Source organism: Paramacrobiotus metropolitanus, unplaced genomic scaffold (assembly GCF_019649055.1).
Source record: "Paramacrobiotus metropolitanus isolate TYO unplaced genomic scaffold, Prichtersi_v1.0 Parri_scaffold0000044, whole genome shotgun sequence".
NCBI lineage: Eukaryota > Metazoa > Tardigrada > Eutardigrada > Parachela > Macrobiotidae > Paramacrobiotus > Paramacrobiotus metropolitanus.
The window spans coordinates 27777-49034 of NW_026570264.1; the positions used below are offsets into that span (position 1 = coordinate 27777).

The 21258-nt window shown below is 43.5% G+C and overlaps 3 protein-coding genes across 4 annotated transcripts; 2 read left to right on the forward strand and 1 right to left on the reverse strand.

Annotated features, from left to right (window-relative positions):
- Window positions 1–3802: 3802 nt before the first annotated feature.
- Window positions 3803–8277, forward strand: LOC129591064 (ammonium transporter Rh type A-like). The gene is made up of 8 exons (XM_055486584.1): window positions 3803–4149; window positions 4694–4757; window positions 5365–5490; window positions 5825–6290; window positions 6712–6849; window positions 6957–7090; window positions 7157–7338; window positions 7626–8277. Exons 1-8 carry the CDS (start codon window positions 3861–3863, stop codon window positions 7868–7870), a joined length of 1644 nt encoding a protein of 547 aa, XP_055342559.1. The 5' UTR covers window positions 3803–3860; the 3' UTR covers window positions 7871–8277.
- Window positions 8278–11766: 3489 nt separating this feature from the next.
- LOC129591097 (neutral phospholipase A2 3-like) lies at window positions 11767–12888 on the reverse strand. 2 transcript variants are annotated; one of them, XM_055486626.1, is made up of 3 exons: window positions 12692–12888; window positions 12192–12482; window positions 11767–12083 (listed from the first exon to the last, which is right to left on the reverse strand). In XM_055486626.1, exons 1-3 carry the CDS (start codon window positions 12729–12731, stop codon window positions 11920–11922), a joined length of 495 nt encoding a protein of 164 aa, XP_055342601.1. In that variant the 5' UTR covers window positions 12732–12888; the 3' UTR covers window positions 11767–11919. The 2 variants fall into 2 exon arrangements, with proteins under 2 accessions (XP_055342601.1, XP_055342600.1); XM_055486625.1 differs by having other exon boundaries at window positions 12192–12491; window positions 12692–12886.
- A 261-nt stretch (window positions 12889–13149) lies between these two features.
- LOC129591096 (circumsporozoite protein-like) lies at window positions 13150–14773 on the forward strand. The gene is made up of 4 exons (XM_055486624.1): window positions 13150–13291; window positions 13451–13754; window positions 13827–13929; window positions 14277–14773. Exons 2-4 carry the CDS (start codon window positions 13701–13703, stop codon window positions 14642–14644), a joined length of 525 nt encoding a protein of 174 aa, XP_055342599.1. The 5' UTR covers window positions 13150–13291; window positions 13451–13700; the 3' UTR covers window positions 14645–14773.
- Window positions 14774–21258: the final 6485 nt, after the last annotated feature.

Sequence of the window (21258 nt, forward strand, 5' to 3'; positions counted from 1 at the left end):
TAGTAATTTTAAATATCGCTGAATTTTCTACAACATTCTGTACTGAAAAATATACATCTAGTTACGTCTGAGCTGAGCGAACAGAATAGGCTGCTATTCGCTCAAATTTCGCTATGTACTCTTGGAAATCATAGCTCCTTGGAAAAATGGGGATGGAAATACGGCTAACACCGTTTCAGAGCGTGCATCATATACTGTATAGACGATCCAAATACTGGTATAATGCATCAACATCTACGGGTCGATTCCTCTCAATCGACACTGGAGCTTTCATCGATGTGGTTGCACTTCGCGATATTGCTCTAATTAATTTTCTATTCTAATTAATAGCTATTCTAATTAATTTTCTTTCTCCTGCGAATTCTTCGATCACGGGTTGTTTCTTGTGGTTGCTGGCAGCAACCAGGCGTAGCACAACCACGACAGCAACTTGCTGCCATGGTAGTGCTACGACTGGCCTGCTGTTTCCTTGGGTGCCTGAACTGCCATGCTGTCCAGTGAAAAAAATCCTTTGGTTAGTGAGTAACCGAGCTGCCAAGTGCACAAAATCGTTAAGACGGTTAAGGGATTAGATGACTAAATTCATAAACTGTACATACAAGCTTGTCCGGTAATTTCTGCCGGTTCAAAACAGCGAAATACACAAATTTGCGTGTTACGCCAAACGTAGTGTAGTGGCAATCGCTATAGCGCAAACTTCGCGCTAAATATGTGCTATCTGTACCTTTACGACAGAAATTACCGGACAAGCTTGTACACGAGTTACCACTGCACAGTTTACACTACTGTAGCAGCTGGCAGCTGTAACTTTCTTACAGCTTGCCCGCTCTATAAAATTGAATACTGAATGGCATGATGGCAAGAGAAAACTAGAGTATTCCAAGTGGACATTGGCTTCAAAAAGTCAAGATGCGACCGGCTACAGACAGGCACAAGTGCAACAAATAGGGCTATTAATCATTTTCGCTATCATGCACAGCACGAATCACCGTTTTTTATACATTACAGATACGAGTGCAGTAAAACTTGTGACTTTGAACACTCGTGTAAATTGAACACTGGTGCACATTGAACGGTCATTACGGAACCGGCGCGTCTCGTAGACTATAACACAGGGGGGACTCCGCGTATATTGAACACCTCTCTAAAGTGAACATTGCATAAACGAGCTGGAACGGATCTGATTGTTTACTGGTTTGTCTGAGATCAAAGCTCTAACATCGCCTAGTGTTTTTTCATATTCACTAATACCTAAGTGCGAGCGCGAACGTTTTGTTGAACCACGGTTGGCTAGCGGACTCGAAAGACCCGTATTACTGGAGAAAAATACTGTAATCTGTCGCTTGATGGGAGAGCGCGCACGCCGCGGCTTTTCTGCCTTTCCTCGATTGCAAAATTATGTGCTGGGGTCCATTTTATTTTTGTGTAAAATTGAATTGCCCTCTGTTTTCCCGCGTGAGCATGAAGTTTCGTAAATCAGACTTTCCCGTTTTCGTTCTTGCATGCTCATAATACTGCAATCGTTGTACTGAAAGTTGTCGGCATTTTACACAGGTTTCCCACACAAAGATTCCACCGTCGTTCGCGTTCAACGGAGAGCGAATTCCCTTGACAAATCTCTCGATCGTCAAAAAAGCACTGAAGGATGTGATTTACTGTTGCAACTGCACAAACGGTACCTATCCTACGGGATATTCTGTGCGGGGCAAAGTGTATGATACGACCACCGGTGCGTTTTCCCTTACGATAACCAACTTCTCCTACGCCGCTACCGGTCTCTACGAGTGTTTGCACTCGAACGGAAGCAAGCTGGTGGTGACGCAGAGCTACTGGGTTAGCGCGACCCTCTTCCGCCACGAGGTTTTCGATCCGCCCATGAAGAACCTCACCGTCCGCTACGGCGACCCCGCGGAGATGGTGTGCCCAGTGCGCTATAATTTCTTGCCCGGATACCTCAAGACTCGCTTCCTCTGGCGCTCAGGAAAGTATTTACTTGCGGCAAAATCGATCGCCGAGGTGGCCGACAAGACCATGGCTGCTTGGTGGGGCTTTTATGGGCATGTTGAATTCGGCATCGACGATCCGAGTCGATGCTACTCGACGTTGAAGATCGACAGCGTCGGTTGGAAGGATGCCGGTCGCTATGAATGCTGGTTCCGCATTAACGATCGCCTTGACAATGGATTGTACAGGAAGCCTATCTGAACGTTGTTTAACCGGAGTTAGTGGTTACAAGAATACAAGGTTAGCCACCGTGTACTTAAGGTGAAAGTTAGGCAATTATGGCGCCATTCACTTTAAACGCTTTAGAACTGTACTGCATGTAGCTAGGAAGGTATTGTGCCTATTTTCTAATACCAGGATAATTTTGCTGCCGAACGGTGCATCATGAATCCATGATCAGCACAATACCGGCCGGCTACCCGTAAACAACAGCCTGTAAACAAAACGCTTATCGTTGAACTGCATTCGAACGCTTCGGATTTTTGTTCCCCCCTGAGCGGATCGAATGTATACAAACACTTTTGGGAAAACGTGTACGTTACAGTTTTTCGAGAAAAATTTTTAAAGGTTTTAAAATCGACTTTGAAAATTTTAAAACGCTGTATCTTTGCCCCTTGTTAAGCGATCTTTCTCAAACTTCTGCACTTTCGTCTTGTTATCTAACCTGTTGTGTTGGATCATATTTGAATGAGTTAAGTCGAATAGCATTAATGCACTTGCGAAACAAACATAAAATATGATTAATACTCGTATAAACAACAATGTCATGTGAGTAATAACCGAAGAGGCTGGAAGCTGACGGGCTAGCACGAGGCTGCGCACGCCAGTGACAGACAGAGCGAGAGAGGACACAAAGCGCTCTAGCTTCAGTCAGTCAGGACAGAGCAGCTGCGCAACTCAGATCCGTTTCAGGGGATAACACGCGCCTGCCGTGCTGTGGACCTGCCAATGTTTTGTTAACAATTCAAGCCGAGAATCCATTGTTTTCGAACGGGATTTTTTTAAAATGTGGGTGACATGTTAATTAACTAGACCCATGCTCGGGAACATTTAGTGACTTTTCATAATTAATTGCCTAACCTTCACCTTAATTAGCATGTTTCGGTTATTCCGTACAAAGCAACCTTGTCTGACAAGTGGAGCTTGTCATCCATGGTTTTTCTGGTTCTAATGAATATATCAATAGCTGCTTTGGTGACGTTAAACCCTTGTCCAACTTACGCAACTAGAAACTCACCGGAAGTGCTGCACAAGTAATTTGAGTTAAGGTCCTCCAGCAGCATAGGCCGTACGTATGCTCCGATCGTCCGCAAATTAACCTGACGCTTGACTATGATGGCGTGGTGTTGCTAAACTGTTATTTTACAGCATCAACGCATACATTATACGGCAGACCAAAATGGTATTAAATTCATACGTGCCTGAAAACGGTTGAGTCTGTGTTGCCATAATTTAAATTGTGCGCGCCTGGCGCTGACTCAGCAGAATACCTATTGTTCGATCCCACGTGGCTGCACCCATCTCTGTTGTTTAAATTTAATTTTTCTCACATGTTCCCGGTGCGTGTATGTAAGAATTTAAAATGCCCCTGGTCACGTTGACCAATTTCCTGGTCTGGCAATCTTAACCATTTTTTTCCAAACGGACCAGTTTCCACTGAACATAGTTAAACGGAGCGACTAGTAATTAAACCGCTGTTAATGAGCAAATCATATGCTCCCACAGATTAGGTAATTAAAACAGTCACTTGACATGCCTGAGGCCCCGTACATAACAGCCATATCAGCCGACCACAGGTCGATGCGCGGTTTAGTTGTTTTGTCTTTCTTCCTTTTTCCACCGTGATCTTTATCACCATGCAGGAAGTCGCGTGGCGCCGCGGGAAGCTGGGTCTCCTGATCTTCGTGTGCGAAGCAGCCTTTATCATCATTTTCGGCTGTCTTGTGGATTATGGCTGGGAAGGGACGCCGCCGTCGCGTCGACAGGCACAGTTCGGCCGCGGCAGTGTGGAGGAACAGTATCTGGCGAAATTGAATCACTCTAATATCACCTTTAATCCGGCGCTAGAGAAATGGATCGGCCGCGAGGCGCTGCTCCGCTCCATGGTGCCCAAGTCGCCGGCTGAAGGAGCTCGCTATTACACCAGTAAGCGCCCAAAAGCAACACATATATAAAAAAACTAAGAATAATATTTAAAAAGAATACTACAAATCTACTACCGGTATAATCAACATTTTGAAAATATCAGTTTTCTCTTTAAAATAAATGGAAGATTTAAACGTACGATCAACAAGCGGCGTTCAGTCTTAAGTAAGTATATTTTTAACGATGTGTCTTAATTAAAAGAGACATTTTCAGAAGGGCAGATTTATTGTACTGTTACTCTCAAAACAAAGTTTGCAGGATTTTTTTAAAAATCACTGTTAATAAGGCAAACTCCACTATATCACTTTAAAACGAATTTTCTATGATACATTTTTTTAGAAACGCTTTCAATAAGTCAACATAATGGCAACAGTTGTCGGTCGAGTTGCCGGAATCACATTTTTCTCTGTGCGGCCATTTATTGTTTACTTATACATTTATACATATATGCTACTGGCTTTTCTGCTTTAACAGCTAAGTTTGGAAATTCGTCATAGAGAAATTACTGAACCAGTTGAATAAATTTAAATAACTTTGTATACAGTGTTCCAAGATGTCCACGTCATGGTTTTCATTGGATTTGGCTTCCTGATGACATGTCTGAAGAAGTATGTGTGTAAGACAAAAAGTATGATCACCGTAAGTTCTGTTACTATGCTCGATATGTAGGCTCGATATGTAGCCGCTTAAAATGCTCGTATTTCCGGGACAGATTATTACGGTAATTATTCACATGATTAATCTAGGTAGCTATAAAGTGCGGAACAATGGTGTCGTTAAAAAATTTAGTCAGCCGACAATCGGCTTGCCGAGTAGTTGTCAAACTTGTTCGTTAGGAGAGATATTGATCGACTTGTCAAATTTGACTGAGCACCATATCTGTGTCCAAAACCGATTAAGCGGCCTATTTCTTCTTTGTCCGGAAGTTGTTAAAATCTGCTATTTTTTTAAAATCTTTTGTAATGTTTGGTCAGAATAAAATTTTTCTTTTATTTCCATAAATTTATTTAAATTTAGTTTCGTTAATAGATTTATGTTGGTTAATAGATTCATAAATCTAATCTAATGCTACAGCAGCTAGATTTTCGGTGTATTTTTAAAAAAAGAATTAATTCTGTCAGAGCGGCGCTGGAAATAGCCTGGAATTAGTTTGAGCCGGGCGTACCGTATTAGTACAGCAAACACATGCTAACGATGTCTTTTGCGGTGGACTAGATACGGATACAGCGCAGTGGGCATGACATTCCTGGTGGCTGCCTTCGTTTTGCAGTGGGGCACTATTCTGCGTGGATTTTACCGTCTCGCGGAAAACAGCTGGAGAATTAATCTGGATTTTATATCGTTAGTCTTCAAAAACACTTTTTCTACGCCACAACTTATTATAACTACTTAAGTCCTAATTATTGATTACGCATATTTTAGGAGTTATTAAAGGACACACTTTTAACAAATTACATAATGTTTTAAATTATTTTTTCGTAGACTTATGCTTGTGTAAAAAGCTTGATTTTTTAATTTATATTTTTGCTACGAATTATTATATTTTCGCAACCCATGATAATTATTAAGTAAATATTTTTTTAAATAATTGTAGTAATTCATCTGTTGCACTTACATATCTTTCACTAATTCTACGACAAAAATGTTGCTAACTTGCATTTCTAAATTCTTATAGAATTATCAGTGCGGAATTCACGGCCGCCACTGTACTCATTACATTGGGTGTGGTTCTGGGAAAACTGAGTCCCATCCAGTACGTCATTATGCTGATGATCGAGACCGTCCTGGTCACGGTCAACGAGTGGATCTGCTACGATCTCTTATTAATAAAGGACGCTGGTGGCACCATCGTCATCCATCTGTTTGGCGCCTACTTCGGTCTAGCATTGTCCCGCACGATGCACCGCCGCCAGTTCGCCGATCCGCACTTCAACGACCTGAAAGAGATGAGCCGCTTCTCTGATCTGTTCTCCATGGTAGGGACGCTGTTCCTCTGGCTGTTCTGGCCGAGTTTCAACGCGGTGATGGCCATGGATGACGGGCGATACCGGGCGGTGTATAACACGTATTTTGCCATTGCGGCCAGTTGTCTGGGCGCGTTCATGGTGTCCACGTTCGTCAAACATGAAAAATTCTGCCCGGTAAAAATTTTAGTTACTATACTTTTGTACATTTTGCTGTCGCCGAAATGAACGTTAATCAAAAGACTATTATTAATTAATTTATAAAAATTTATCAACGAAATTATGCTCTTTAAATTTGGCTGCGATGCTTCAGTTTTCTCCCAAAGGGCCGGTTTTTTACAGGCGAACTCATGCGCTTTTTATTTTGCTCCCACACATTCGCCAACAGGCAGAGCGCACTCAGCGCAGTGAATATGTTTGCGGATATTTTAATACACGACGCTTTATATAACTTAGCATACAACCACTTGGCTGCGCTTGAATCGGTAATTTATAGCAAAAAGTAAGTGAATATTATATTGTAGTAAGTGAATATTCCTCTAAATTTAACATTGCCAAATCAGTTCTATAGCATACAAAATTTTGTTTTTATTTCCAGGAAATTATTCAGAATTCCACCCTCGCGGGCGGCGTTGTGGTGGGCGCGGTGTGCGATATGTACTTATATCCGTTCGGTGCATTAATCTGCGGGTTCTTCATCGGATGCATTTCCGCTCTGGGATACCATTTCGGTTCGGTAAATAACTGACATTTCTTTCTTGAATTTCATTTTGCTTTCACAAAATGTATATGTACTCGTACAGTACATCATGCATCTGTACTAAAAACTTTTTTTGCTCTTAGCCGATTCTCGATAGAAAACTTGGCATCCACGACTCCGTCGGCGTCCACAACCTGCACGCAATCCCGGCATTTGTTGGCGGCCTGATTAGTGCGATTGTTGCCGGGTGTGCGACGCCGGAAGTTTATGGCACCTCGTATGTTCTGATTCTGTGCATTAACGAATTTTGCGATTGCCCCTAATTTTATCGCCTCTGATGCAGATTTTACGGGCAGTTTCCCGGTCAAGTACCCATGGAAAACACACCAGAATATAAAGAACTTCTTAAAACCAACGCCAACCTGAAACCAGGCTATGGATGGTCGGCCAGTATGCAGGGCGGTTACCAGCTAGCCGGGATGGCGGTCACGCTGGCAATCGCCATTGGTGGCGGGATTTTTACAGGTAAGACGGTGCCTAAGCGATTCCGCAAATGACATCTTGGTTTCGTGACTTTCTCCGTCTCATTTATTCAAAGAACTAAAATTGCCGTATATCTGTTATGATCACCATATGCACGCTACGAGTATTTCGTTTTCGCATTTGCTCCATACTTGCTGGGTTCCTCAGTTTATACATCTTCCATGTACATCTAGCTCACTTGCCCTGATACTTGTCAGTAGCAATTTTCCTAGGCAACGTATCCCAAACATATAACGCGGTCATTTCCCTAATTGATTTGTCATCTACAGGTTTAATCCTGAGGATACCGCTATGGAACCGTCCGACAATGTACGAGGTGCTGGATGATAAACCGTACTGGGAGATGCCGTCCAAACTACACCGCGACGATGAAGCGGCACTGCGCGAACGGCTCGATCGTCAGGAGAAGGGCCTTCCTACGGAAACAAATGTCCACTTTTCCAATGGGAAATCAGCTGCTCATGGCGCTATACAGAATGCCGAAGCAAATGCTTCCCACGCACACTTGATATGACCGTCGTCCATCGGTCGGATAGGACAATTTGGGCTGAATCGAGGAACTCGCAAGGAACGCAGCACACACGCAAGATCACATTTCACTGGCGAACACTGCACATTAAAGTCTACTTTATTTGGGCGAACTTGTTCAGGCAATTTATTAAACTCAAATCTAACTGAAACGTTGAAACTCTTTATAGTAGCCCATAGCCTGAGCTGAAACAGTACTTTCCTTACATGTGTATTGCGAGATTCGCACACAGACAAAACGCATGAATTTTCTTCATGTGGAATGCCGGCAATCAGGCGTCCAGTATAGTGATAGAGACCGTCACCCGGCAGCAGTTTTGAGTAATCTATGCAGATATTGATGCTAGACACGTGCCAGGTATCTGCTGAATTATACATTACACATGACGGCTGTTATATACACGCAGGCATCGGGCTACTCATATAAAGTTTATTAATAATTCGAGTATGTACAGAAGTATTTAATACGATATTTATATTATCATATCGCTCAGCTGCCGGAACAGACTTGAACAGCGTAATTGAATGTCGACAATTAGCGGATCCGGCAACCAACCATCTTTACTTTATGAAGCGCTGACTACCGTGCCAGATGGAGCTCCATCGCTTGTCTTCCCAAGGAAACCGCTACGGTTCCATCTACGTAACAGGGACGAGCAGCAGCACGCGGTACAGAAATTCCTCCACATATGGCGGATACGGCGCCGGTAGTCCTCCGTCTTGGCCAGAAACAGCAGCTACAAACACAGCTCACCTTAGTTTTGGCTTAAATTTGTACAAACAAGAAAACGGAAAAAGTGGACAATAATTACCGGACTCGTTGAGTACGCCGCCAAAAGAAATATCCGAAAAATCAGCTGCAACAACGGTTGCGAATTGTACTCCACCGAAAAGAAACTGGAGGCGATGGGTGCCGGTAGCAACGCCAGGGAATACCACAGCGCCGTGACAAATAGCAGTTTCACGCTACGATACCGCCGTTTGAATAGCGCCCGTTGGTTGTCCGTTGGGATAGGCCGGGGTACCGCGCCGGGGATAACCTGACGGTGCGCCATGATCCAACGCATCCCAACCACCAAGAAAATTGTCCCGTACAGCAAACTCAGCCCCGCTATCGGCAAAGCGACGCACAATCCAACCACGAAGTGATAGGTGTCGTCCTGCGGAACGGGTTTCGTGCCACACGCACCCCACGGTCGCATCGGCTGGAAATGGGCGCCAATATCGTAGAACAGGACTAGATTGCTGATAAATGGCACAATGTACGGAACCACCTGCCGTGGACACACAAGAAAAAACAGTGATACACTAAGTTTTACAATGCTATATCACCGAGCCGTTTTTACCACACAGAATTTAATTGGTCGTAAACTGCACTCACACAGCAGCTGTATAAACAGTGATCGATACCCATAAAATCGAAATATGTGGATTACGATGGAACCAGAATTCCCGATTTTCTGGGTGTGAATTACCGTCCCCTTTTGGACACAACAAACTGAAACCGGTTTAAAGAAAACGTAGCTTTCAGGACACATTTAAACTGGGACAAACTTTATAAAGCTTTACTATGCTCCGTTAAAAATATGAAAATTTATTTCAATTTTAGTCTTCAAATGATTTAATAAATTTAAAATAAATCTGCAATATTTGCGTTGGACAAGATTCTGTTTAACCCAGGAAAATGGGATTCTAGAACGGATGGGTCTTGCCTTAAAAATTGGCAATCTGGGACAGGAAAATTTACATTAAGACAAAAACATTTTTTTTTAATTCTAGCGGCCATACGTCAAGGAGATGGCCATGTCGGCCTAAAACGCATAGTCGGGCATAGTGTGGAACGGGTTAAACTAAATCTTTATTACATCTTTCGGGTTGCGTAATATTTTCGGATGAAAGTTTTGCTCCTAGGAGCAAAAAAAAGAACTACAACGGAATTATGTAATTTTAACTAGATATCGATTATCGTATGAATAAATTTTATAATAAATTATCGATTCCCACACCTACTCAGCAGATAAACGTCAACATAAGAAATCGTTGCGAACAAAATTAACGCATCGAACAAAATTACCATCATGGGAATGATGACAGTGAGGTGCATCCATTTGGTATATGCATGCGGAAAGCAGATGGCCACAAAACGATTGGTGGCCACGGCCAACTGGGCCCAGTCCACCGTGTACATGAACGAATAATAAAACAGCAATAAATTCTTGCAGAAATGTTCCGGCGCGTACTGGTAGTACACACCAAAGTACGTATCAATAATAATCATGGGCATACCAATACCGCACAACACTAAATTAATCAGCAGACAGTTAAAAATTAACAGTCCGGATCCGTGGCGGAGTTTGCGGGATGACAAAATGGCGTAGATTAATAAGGCGTTGAGGCAGGTGCCGGTAACGGCCAGGATCAGCATAATCACCAGCCACGCGATTAATGTGGTACGATACGTTATCCACGCGGGAATATCTTCCGTGCTGACGTTGACATGAATCAATGTAGCGGAAACATTCATAATTACCGGTACGGATTTTTCGAATGTTGGAAATTCAAAGGGCGTTAAAATCGGGCAGCAAGTTAAATTTAACGTTGCGAAAACGAACGACCGGAGAGCGCATGATTATCTTCCGTAATAAAGCTGATGAAAAAAGGGCATTTTCCAGCTGTTTTAGTATTGTCGTATAACAAACCATTTAACGCAGATTCAGCTGGATTGACAAGCTTAGTCAATCTAGCGTAGAAATTTTTAAACGGATCGAACAAAAAAAGGACAGAAACAAACAGGAGAAAAGGGCTGCAACAGGAGAAAAGCGCCTGTGTAGGGTGCAGTAGAGTAAATAGCCGGAAAAAGGAGCCATTCAACTTTAAACAGGCAAGTTCTAAATGCAGCAATAGTCGGCTAATTAAACAGATCGACCGTGTTGGATTCGGCTGCCGCTTCCAGAACTGATCCCGATGTACAAGTGGTGCTCCTATATTCAGCGGATAGAACAACGTACCGTATGCGTGTTCGGCTGTACAGCTGCCGGCAATATTGCCACTTGAGGACAATTACATATGAACAGCTAGCAATTGACGGTGAGACACGTTTACACCAATTGTCTCTTCGCTGAGTTTTTCGAATCAATCGAGTCATCTCCGGGAAAGCATGCACATCGGGCCGGGCAGGTTTCCAATGGGAATGCCCGTACTGTACATGTACCGGATACGATAAGCATACGTCGAACAGGTGGAGGAAGGTCGGTTATAACAGCGGTCACGGTCAAGGGGATCACGATCGTCAGTGACCAATAGTTATTGAATTCCTTTATTGAATTGGCGTTTATTAATGAAATTTCCTCCAACTGTTTCGTCACACGGTCTGGCGACATGCTATTGCGTATGCAGAGGAGACTATAAGGAGTCATGGAGAAGGTTGTTTGGCGTCGATACCGGTCGAAATGTGAATAAGCTGGCTTCCCACAATAATGCGAGACAGTCGATAAGCCACACTTTATAGAAACTCTGGGTGTCTCACCGGGTGTCAGTGTTATTAAATAATACGTAGATGGTGTCATTGTTTTTCTTTTCATGATAATATTCGATTGTCGTCGAAAAAGTCGGAAAATTAAGAGCGAGAAATAGATAACCGTGTTTTTACATCCATTTATACAGTGTACGTACATGTACATTGTTGTGATAGTCTACGTACGGCACATGCATGAGATAATAAAGCCTTTAATAATCAACAGTAACTTGAATTTCTGTGCTTATGGTGTTTTGAGCACATTAAAATTTGCGCTTTCTGAATGTATTGTTGATCTGAAAGTTATTTGTGTACTAGTTCTTCTGCATACCTGTACAGGCTGTACAAACATATTACTTACTACATAGCAAGGGCTTCGCTGCTTTACGCTTTTTTGGAGGCCGCTGAAACTGTTACATGAATAACTTTGCAGAACTGGACGAATACGAAATTAACACGGCGCATCATTTCTAATAGCTTTTCTGCAACAGAATTACTGGCTAGTGGCTACCGCCTTTTCATTACATAAAGCATAAAAAATTATTAGGATCGGGATTAGCCACCGGTGGCCCGACGGGAACGCCGGACGGGGCGTAATTCATATTGTAAGGCGATCGTTTCAGACACTCCGCCATGACACGGTCACATTCGCACAGCACATAACCACACGGTTCCTGATCGGCAACTGCAATTGTACAGCAAAATATTAATAATTTATGTAATTCGTCGTCTCTTGCGGCATTCATTTCTGCATTAAACAATGGCTCCACGCAGTTCGAACAATTTCCCTTACCGCAGGATGGCGTCATGTTGGAGATGGTCCACTGGTATCGTCGCAGATAGGCAGCCGCCCCCGGGCACAGCATGGCGATGTTGTCGTAGCAGACATCGTGATCGCGGCAACACGTGTCGGTGGCGTCTACCGGACGGCCGCTGCCCATCGGTCCGCAATACTTCCCATATCCAGCGTAATGTGACCAGCAACGACCAGTTGTAGCGTAAATCATCATGGCGAATTCGCCCAGGCTGCGGGATGCCATCCGGTTATCCAAATTTCGCCGCGCGCTCTGTGGTGCACACGCAACTGCAGCAACTAAAAAGTGCTCAGTAACAACTTCCCGTGGCAAGATCTACTGCACACTATGTGTACTATACCACTGACGCGCCAAATGTTCAAATTTGTTACCGAATTTGGTTTTTTATCTTCTTATATAGTCGGTTTTTTCCTCCAACAACTTTTCTGAATGGTCATTCTTAGCGTACCGCCGAAAAAGCAGTTTGAATTTAACTTACCGACTGCTACGATCAAAACCAAAATGCTGACTGAATGCATATTTGATCTAGACGTTGTAAGTCGTTCTTTAACAATAAACTCAAAGGAAATTCGCGCGATTTTGCAATCTAGATTAGGCTTTGGTTTGCAGAAGAAAAATCAGTAAACATCGACCGTCAGAAATTCTGAAACTACTATAAACATTTGTGCCACCTGCCCGTAGCGCTGCAATCGACAATACTTTTATCGTAAAACACAACAGCAATGTTTATCAAGCGTTGTTATCTTCCCCATAGCATACATAAGGACAATGAGTGCAAACCATTAATTTTGTTGCAAGGATTAGTTTATCATACTATGTACGAAGATACGAACCAGGACACAATTACCAGCTGATCATTAACTGATAAAGCATCCCGATCAGGTGTAACATACTGCCTGTCACTAATAATACTAATTTCATAGTCGAACCTTTCTAGTATAATACGCGTACGATCTACGTGGTGAAGCGCTAACGCTGACCCTGCGAAAATGGTGTACGTGAACACTTGTACCCCGTACATAACGCCGGCTTTTCCAAGCAGCGGCGTCTGAAGTGTTCAAGACTTGTCAGATAACCAGTAAGCTGACTCCAGAAAAGCGGGAAAGCTTGTGCAATGCCGGTCCGGAAAAATGATGCGTTTTTCCCGGTTTACCCGTGCATGCAAAATGATAGCAGTTTTAAGAAGTATCCCATACAAAAAATCACCGCTCAGCGCTTTAATCGTGTGTTTTCTTAGAGCGCAATCGCTGGATAAATGGATGTCGCCACACTGAACCACTCAAAACGGAGAATTATTGGAATATTACGCGTGCAGTATTTCTTTCAGTAAAACTAAATGTATATAAAGCGGGCATATTGGACGGATTACTTCAGATTAACAAAAATTCCTAAACTCACCAGTGATTCAGTTGCTTGAGCAGAAAGTTAATTTTTAGCTTAGTATTGTTTGCTTATCGAAATCGTTGATGTAAAAGCGATTTAATAAAATGTACCGCAACACTGCTTTCTTCGCTGCGTTATTATTTGTTTTGCTGAATGCCGTAAGTACTGCGCATCGTCGCAATCTACACAGCGTTTTTTATGCTTTTATAAAAATGGCGCTGCTGTTTCAGGTTGTTACACGCGGCCATTTGAAGCATCACGAGGGCAACCTGAGTTTAGCAGATGCTGCTCACGCGACGTCCTCCAACACCACTCACTACGACAGCGGCAACCGTAAGTCAGCAAAATCTGTAGATACCGTATTTATCGAATTAGAAGCCCAGGGTTACAAATATTACAAATGACCCACGGGGTGGGCTCCAATTACGGGCATGGGCTTGTATTTAAGGGGGGGGGGGCTTCAATTTTTCAAACCAGCTTTTTGGCATTTTTTTATATGGGGTTTACGGTATTTAATTAAGCCCATGGGCCTCTATTTCGGGGGGGGGGCTTATAACTTTCAAACGACCTTAGGGGTGGGCTCTAATTACGGGGGGGCTAGTATTTTGGGGGGGGCTTCAAATTCGATAATTACGGTATATTATGGAAACGGGCGTCATCTGTGTTTGTCTGTTACATAGATGCCAGACGTGCCAGACGAATTATGGTGATCGATATATTGGACCACGGACGGCAAAAGGGGTTTGTGGAAGACCCCAATCGTCATCATTGGATCCCTAATGTAAAGCCTAATGTGGAAAATGATGTGAAATCTACAGTGAAGCCTAATGCAATTCCTAATAAGAAGCCCAATGGGAAGACTACTGTGAAGCCTAATGCAATTCCTAATAAGAAGACTACTGAGAAACCTAATGCAAATCATCCCCATGTGAAGCCTACTGTGAATCCTAATGCATATCCTCCCCATGCGAAGCCTACTGTAAAACCTAATGCAAACCCTCATAAGAAGCCCAATGCGAAGCCTCACGCTAATCCTAATTGGATTTAATAGGAAGACCATAATTTAAAGCACCTTTCAATGGAATCCGCACCTGGAATGAAGGTTACAATCACTATTCCCAGTAAGACTTTTTGTTCGCCTTGTCACTGCTCACGCTCGCTTTGGGGTTCGTCAACTGTGTTTCATCGCTTTTTTTTAGCTAATTAGTGTTCAATTAGAACGCGCATTATTTGATTTGGTCACGAATTAAAGCGCGTTCCTTCGGTAATTGGGCTCATTCGCATACGCCCACAACGAGTATACCTGCAGGCTGCATACATATATAGACTATAAATACAGTATATACCCGCATACAGTCTGTACAAAACGAGTCACTATAGCCACTTAAAATAATAATTCCATAAAAAAATACATAAAATTTCATATATGCAAAGAGCATACCAATGTTTAATCAGTGCCGGTAATTATAACGCGAGTAATTATTTCCACTCACGGTGCTATAACTTCTGATCTGTTTGTAATCAGCAAAAAAAGAAAATACTCTATAAACGCTAGTTCCGTCTACCCTGAAAATGAACGCATTTATTACAGTTATTGAGACAACCAAATGCACATACCCATATCACGATATACCAATGTTGCACGCTTTTCATTCTTAATTTTCGCACAAGTGCACACAAATTCGGCCACTATTGACACAAATTAAAGCGAACTCATCTACGAATAAGGCACATTCCGAATTTTCTTAACAAAGCCGAATTCCGAAATTCTTTATAACGCTAGCAGTTCACTAAAATACCATAGGCGAAATGGCCTAGGAAATGACTGGATTAAGCAAAACGTATCTGTACCAGGAATTACTATCACGGTACTTTCCCGTAAAAGTGCATTTACCAACCCCACTAATTTTATCGGCATGCTGACTCCATAAAATTGGAAAGCATGCGCATCGTCAATTTCTAATAACATACTGCGACTTCCAAGATGGAAAATACGTGCATTAAAACGCAGTGATTCTACGAAGCATCGAGCCTGCTTAATATCAGAAAAGACTAACCTCTTTGCGGTTTTCACGAGTGTTTTCTACGAGAGCCGCGCCGCGGCGGAACCGGTATCGCCACAACAAGGCACTCAAATACCGCAGAGATTGCACGGAGTCCCGTGTGTTAGCAATTCTTTCCAATGGGTAATGGCAACCTATACCGGTCTGCAAAATATCCGTCTGCACCTGTGCATTTCACACTACGAGGAATTTGAAAACAGTGGATTTATTGACAGTTATTTTAGCTGTCTGAATCGACAAGGCTGCTTATTAGCACGGTATTGTCGCTTTATTAATATTTCACAGTCGAGTACTGTGTGATCCAATTGGCATTCGTCGGTCGGAAGAATTATCTTTACCAGCCTTCTTGGCTTCGATTCATTCCGTATCCGGCTTGCTCTCTTCATTACTGCCTGACCACAGTGTTGTCGATGTTTCTGGTGCAGTGGAGTCATGGAAACTGAAAGCTCGTCAGCCTGAGATTCCAGAGCTGGCATACCGGAAGTCCCAAAAGGCTTGGGACTTGCCATTATGCAACGTTTCCCTCTCCTCCCTGCTTGAGGTGTTTCAGGGTGACGAGATAAATACAGCGCGCCTGCTTGCCCAGTCCAGACCTGAAGCCGGGATCTGGTTGAACGCCCTGCCATCCGCTCACATTGGTAACCTGCTGGGTGACGATGAACTGAAGATCAGCGTTGGTCTCCGCCTCGGCGCCACGATCTGTGAACCTCACGACTGCGTCAAATGTCTCAAACCCGTGGATGGTTACGGTCACCACGGGCTGTCATGTGCTTTCTCCGCCGGAAGGCACCCGCGCCACGGCGGGCTTAACAGCATCATCTGCCGAGGATGTGTGTCCGCCGGTGTGCCCGCAAAACTGGAGCCGCGTGGAACCTCTCACACTACGGAACGCCGCCCGGACGGCTGCACGACATTTGCATGGAAACGCGGGCTGTGTCTCGCATGGGACGTGACATGTGTAGACACGGTTGCGCCATCACATGTCAAAGCAACTTCGACCACAGCGGGAGCGGCCGCCGTGCAAGCTGAGGATAAGAAATCCAGACTTTATATTTACCTGCTGGCCGCTACCTATTCGTTCCAATTGCCTTTGAAACCATGGGACCATGGGGACCGTCAGCAATCGTATTTATCAAAGAATTGGGGAAGAGACTTCAGCAGCAAACCGGCGAAGCACGCTCGCATGAGTTTTTAAGACAGCGCTTGTCGATAGAAATTCAGCGGGGTAACGCGGCGTCAGTGCTTGGCACGATGGAAGGGCTGGATAAATTAAATGAGATTTTCTTGTTGTAGTTTGCATGTTTCTTTCTTTACTTTGCCCCCAAGTATGATTTGACCAATAAAGCTAAAAGGATTGACAAAATGTACAGATGCATAATTTCCCTGTTTTGCCATTTCTCTTGCCACACGCTGTAATCACATCCGCATCAGAACATTCCCCAGTACAGACACATTAAAATTGTCCTTTCGCCTGTGTGTTTCATGTTCCTATCCGGATTCTACGGAGCATCACGACGACAATAAATTGAGCTTCCCGGATTTTGCTAGTTCGACCGTGTTGAACGCCACCCACTCTAGCCACTGCAATCGTAAGTCGGGAACATTATTTGCTGGTGTCGCGGAAGAGCTTTCAAATCGCCTGTAATCTTTTCTGCCGGTCATGGTGACGGGCATCGGCGACCACTTTTGGTTGTCCTGAGGCCATGGATCCCGGAGATGCAATGATGACCGCAAACAGTGGGGGCTTATGTGCCTCTTCGTCCAATCTCAAACAGCTCCGCTATTACGACAGTGGGCGTTCTGGATTTCTATGCTAATGCTCCGATGCTTGTATCTGCCGTCTCCCGTCGAATTTTCATACCAGTGTCCCTGTTTCCGGCGAGAAGTGTACTTTGATCCCACTGGTCCGATAAGCATTAAAGTAAAATCATTTATGGCATTCAAATCATTTATTGTCTTCTGAGTCAACGTACCTCATGACAGTGAACACGCGCTTCCAACTCATTTTATTATAGGCGTCCCATCGCATTTTTATTACCGCGAAAATCTGGGACAACAGTGGTTTACCGCGAGTTGTCACGCCAAATTGCAAGTGAAGTAGCATGGTCAGCAACCACCCTCGATTCGGCAAAACAAGTTCGCTGCTTAGAATATTAGTCGGCATCGTGCCACATAAGACAGTCACCATAACAAAAAGCATTTTCACGCACAGTATGTCGGTCTCCAGTCTCCACATTATAGTAACCGTTGTTAATCGACCTACTGCTGTCAGTGGTATTTTGCGTACAATTACCATAAACTGTCACACCTCTGCATTACAATGCATATTTTCTGGCTAGCTGTCACCGTGGTCCTGATCAGTCGGTACGTTTTCTCTCATTCTACTTCCTGCAGTACATTATATTCGCATTAACTAGAGCTCTGTTGATGGAGAATATACATAATAAGTGTTGGTTGTTGCTGTTATAGAGCGTCAGTTCCAGACCGCACGCCATCCCGTCAGGCATTCTGGATAATCCGTCGTTGACACCAGCTAATCGCTTCAAACGCCAGTGGGTGTTTTCGCCAGAAGAAGTAGCGGAGTGGATTAATCAGTGGGTAACCGCAACAACGACAGAGTCGTCAAAAGCGACGTGCCCGGTAATCTTTCCTCATCAAATTCTTTCCGAGTTGTTTTCCCGAGCTCCATACATAGGGACTGTGTAGTAAATAGCGCATACAGTATACTAAAAAATGACTCTAAAAGTAAAAGAAACACAGCTTTGGGTACATTGTTCTGACCTTAACTACCACGGCAAAGCTACCTAGCACATTAGCTAGGGTAAGCTGAAGCACGCCACCTTGTGAAAGACTTTGGTACCGCCCTGAAACTGTTTATACTTTTCTCCCAGAATCTTGATCAGTACCCTCGGCCGGCCCCAAGCAACCTTTTTCCGAATGGAATCGTCCCGTTACACACTTGTTGCGTCAAAGACGGCAGTAAGCGTCAGATCAATGCAGCTGCATGGTGGAAATAATGGGTTTCCAACGAAAATATGTGTTTATAGAAATGTACATTTATCACCAAGACAATCTGAAAAAATGGGCCCTGGAAATCAGTCCGACCATTTTCCCCAACTATCGCTACGTTTGTGGTTGGACATAACGTTAAGCCAGGTTACCATTTACAAACGGTATCGAGGCAGACGACGCTGCGTCCGTGGTTCTATGCCAATACTGTTCCTTGTACGGTTAATAATATAGATTTACTCATAAGGCAGCGTCCTAAATCGTTTATTATTTCTATACGTGATTGTTCATAGCGTTACCATATAATTTGTTTTAACCCGCCTGAAAACTGACAAAAAAAGAAGTCAGCGAAAGGGCGAGGCTTGTTCGAAGCCGTGCAGCGATTAAAATTACAATAGTTACCGTCATCGTATCTGGTGGCACAGTTTGCAATTATCGATACAGAAATAACTGCTTAAGAAATGCGGGATGTTTTTGGAAATGCACCTACGTACAGACTGTACTCTGTACGAAGCATCACCCAAGAAACCCACATATTATATCGTTATATTCTCGATGCTCCAGTCCAATAAAAGTGGATGACGCCCGTGAACTGCGGTCTGAAAAAACTTCAAACCAAGCTAATGGCAGCAAGGTTAAGCGAGGTGGTAGTGGACGCCAACGACTGAGCGGTACTCGATGCAAGCTTATTGTGGAAGCTTTACTCTGTATTTACAGAACGCGCCGTAGATCCATTTTCTAGCTTTTCTGTATCGCGAAAGCTGGGAGTTTGCTCACTTTTATAGAGCGAGAGCGAGATGATGATACGATACGAGAGCGAGCGATTATGATACGAGAGCGTTCGCCCTATTGCCCGGCATTCGATAGAATACGTCGTTGGCGCCCGCCAACCGCTTTAAGCGCCATGGGATGCTGTTACCGCAAGGAATTCTATCGTCGTGGTGGATTCAACCGACTATATCAACTATGTACAGAAAATCCGACAACACAGAATTTTTGAGCACTCATTTCTCAAATGATTTTCTTGAACTTTTCTTTCAAAGATCCATTCATATGACCACCAAGTTTTAATACGAGTAACACAACTGTAAAGTGCGAACTGAGGAAATGGTTTGGTCTCGGGTTTTCCTGTTAGCGCAGTTACGCTTGAAATTTTGTAACCATCTAAGGCTCGCTTTTGGTCATACACTTTTTCGGTGTTTACTTCGACGAAAAGTTCCGCATATTCTATTTTTCTAAATCGCGGCTCGCGAGTATATGACGCAAGTGTAATGGCTGCATTGTTGCACTACTCAAAATCAAAATTTTAAATTACACAAAAAAAGTTAAAAGTGTAAACAAAGTTAAGAAAAACAAGTTTAGGAGGGTTTGTTGTTGTCTAGCGTACGTATGTATTACTGGTTTTTAATGGTTTCAAGTAACTTGACCAGCCTACAAGCATATGTTCCCATGTTCTTCAAAGGATGGGTTAGGATATATGCCCATTTCGGGCTTTGGCTACTCGAATTTAAATAAACCAAATCAAATTAACCAAATCAAATGCATCATATGCGTTGCCAGAATCGGTTTGAAATGAAAGACGCTTGTTACCGGAGTGTGCACTTAAACTAAGCATCTGACTCTTTTATTATTACAGTTACTGAACATTTGATTTCATGGTGTACGAACAAACATTCACTCCCTTGATCATTACTGTATGTACAATGGCAACAAGCGTTGTGGGCAAAATTTACGACGGACGCTTTGCGACCGGAAATGTCCCCCCTCCCCACCTTTTTGACGTGTCCCATTGCCGCCATCGCCAAAACGGCAACCGTTTTGGCCTAACTTAAGAAGGGCAAAGTCTTAAGAATAACTGACGCTTGAAATGTATCATACACGAAGTATCTGTACATACGCGCAGCTGTTTGGTATTCTAATCTGTCTCAGATAACCGCTTTGGTAAAAATGTACTGAATAATATTATGACATGCAGTGCCGCAATAACTGTTGCAAATGCTCTTCGGAACATAACTTTCCTTTCAAAAAAAGGTTTCCGCTTACAGTAACGCACTATAGACTTTTTTATGAAGTTATGAAGTGGGTTCTAGTAACGGTCGCAACTGCCTGCTTTTTTTTACGAGAAAATCAAGTGCATCCTGGAAATTTTATGCTGATTTGCTGATTTTCCAGCGCCATGAGTTCGTGTCAGGCACAGTTAGAATTACCGTGAATGTCTTCGCTCAGTTCGCCACGCTGAGTCATGCTACGCAGCCTACGGTGTATAGTTCCTGAGTGAAGTATCACACTCAGCTTTACAGCCAGGACTACGCAACAAAGTTTTAGTTTCTCCTCGATCAAGTAAACCATCTCCCTGCTTCCATTTCGGTCTGCTCCCTGCTTCTACGAAAAACGTTTCCATTTACAAAAACGCATTTTGTACATACAGCAGAGCGCCTTGTGCAAAACTGCAGCCGCTGCGTGTACAAGCAGCAAACTTAACACGACTCCACGAAGTATACAGAATACATAAATAGACGTTTCCGATCCACTTAAGCGCCTCATCGTATTTGTACCGCGAAAAGCTGGGCAACATTGTTTTACCGCGAAA

Excerpts from the sequence above, each read along its gene's own strand:
- LOC129591064 (XM_055486584.1), top strand. The coding sequence starts at position 3,861 with ATGCAGGAAGTCGCGTGGCGCCGCGGGAAGCTGGGTCTCCTGATCTTC. Across the intron at positions 5,491-5,824 it reads ATTAATCTGGATTTTATATC|AATTATCAGTGCGGAATTCA; the intron begins GTTAGTCTTCAA and ends AAATTCTTATAG. Across the intron at positions 6,291-6,711 it reads AACATGAAAAATTCTGCCCG|GAAATTATTCAGAATTCCAC; the intron begins GTAAAAATTTTA and ends TTTTATTTCCAG.
- LOC129591097 (XM_055486625.1), bottom strand. The coding sequence starts at position 12,731 with ATGCATTCAGTCAGCATTTTGGTTTTGATCGTAGCAGTCG. Across the intron at positions 12,492-12,691 it reads GGTTTTGATCGTAGCAGTCG|TTGCTGCAGTTGCGTGTGCA; the intron begins GTAAGTTAAATT and ends AGCACTTTTTAG. Across the intron at positions 12,084-12,191 it reads CAACATGACGCCATCCTGCG|TTGCCGATCAGGAACCGTGT; the intron begins GTAAGGGAAATT and ends GTACAATTGCAG.
- LOC129591096 (XM_055486624.1), top strand. The coding sequence starts at position 13,701 with ATGTACCGCAACACTGCTTTCTTCGCTGCGTTATTATTTGTTTTGCTG. Across the intron at positions 13,755-13,826 it reads TATTTGTTTTGCTGAATGCC|GTTGTTACACGCGGCCATTT; the intron begins GTAAGTACTGCG and ends CTGCTGTTTCAG. Across the intron at positions 13,930-14,276 it reads TCACTACGACAGCGGCAACC|ATGCCAGACGTGCCAGACGA; the intron begins GTAAGTCAGCAA and ends TCTGTTACATAG.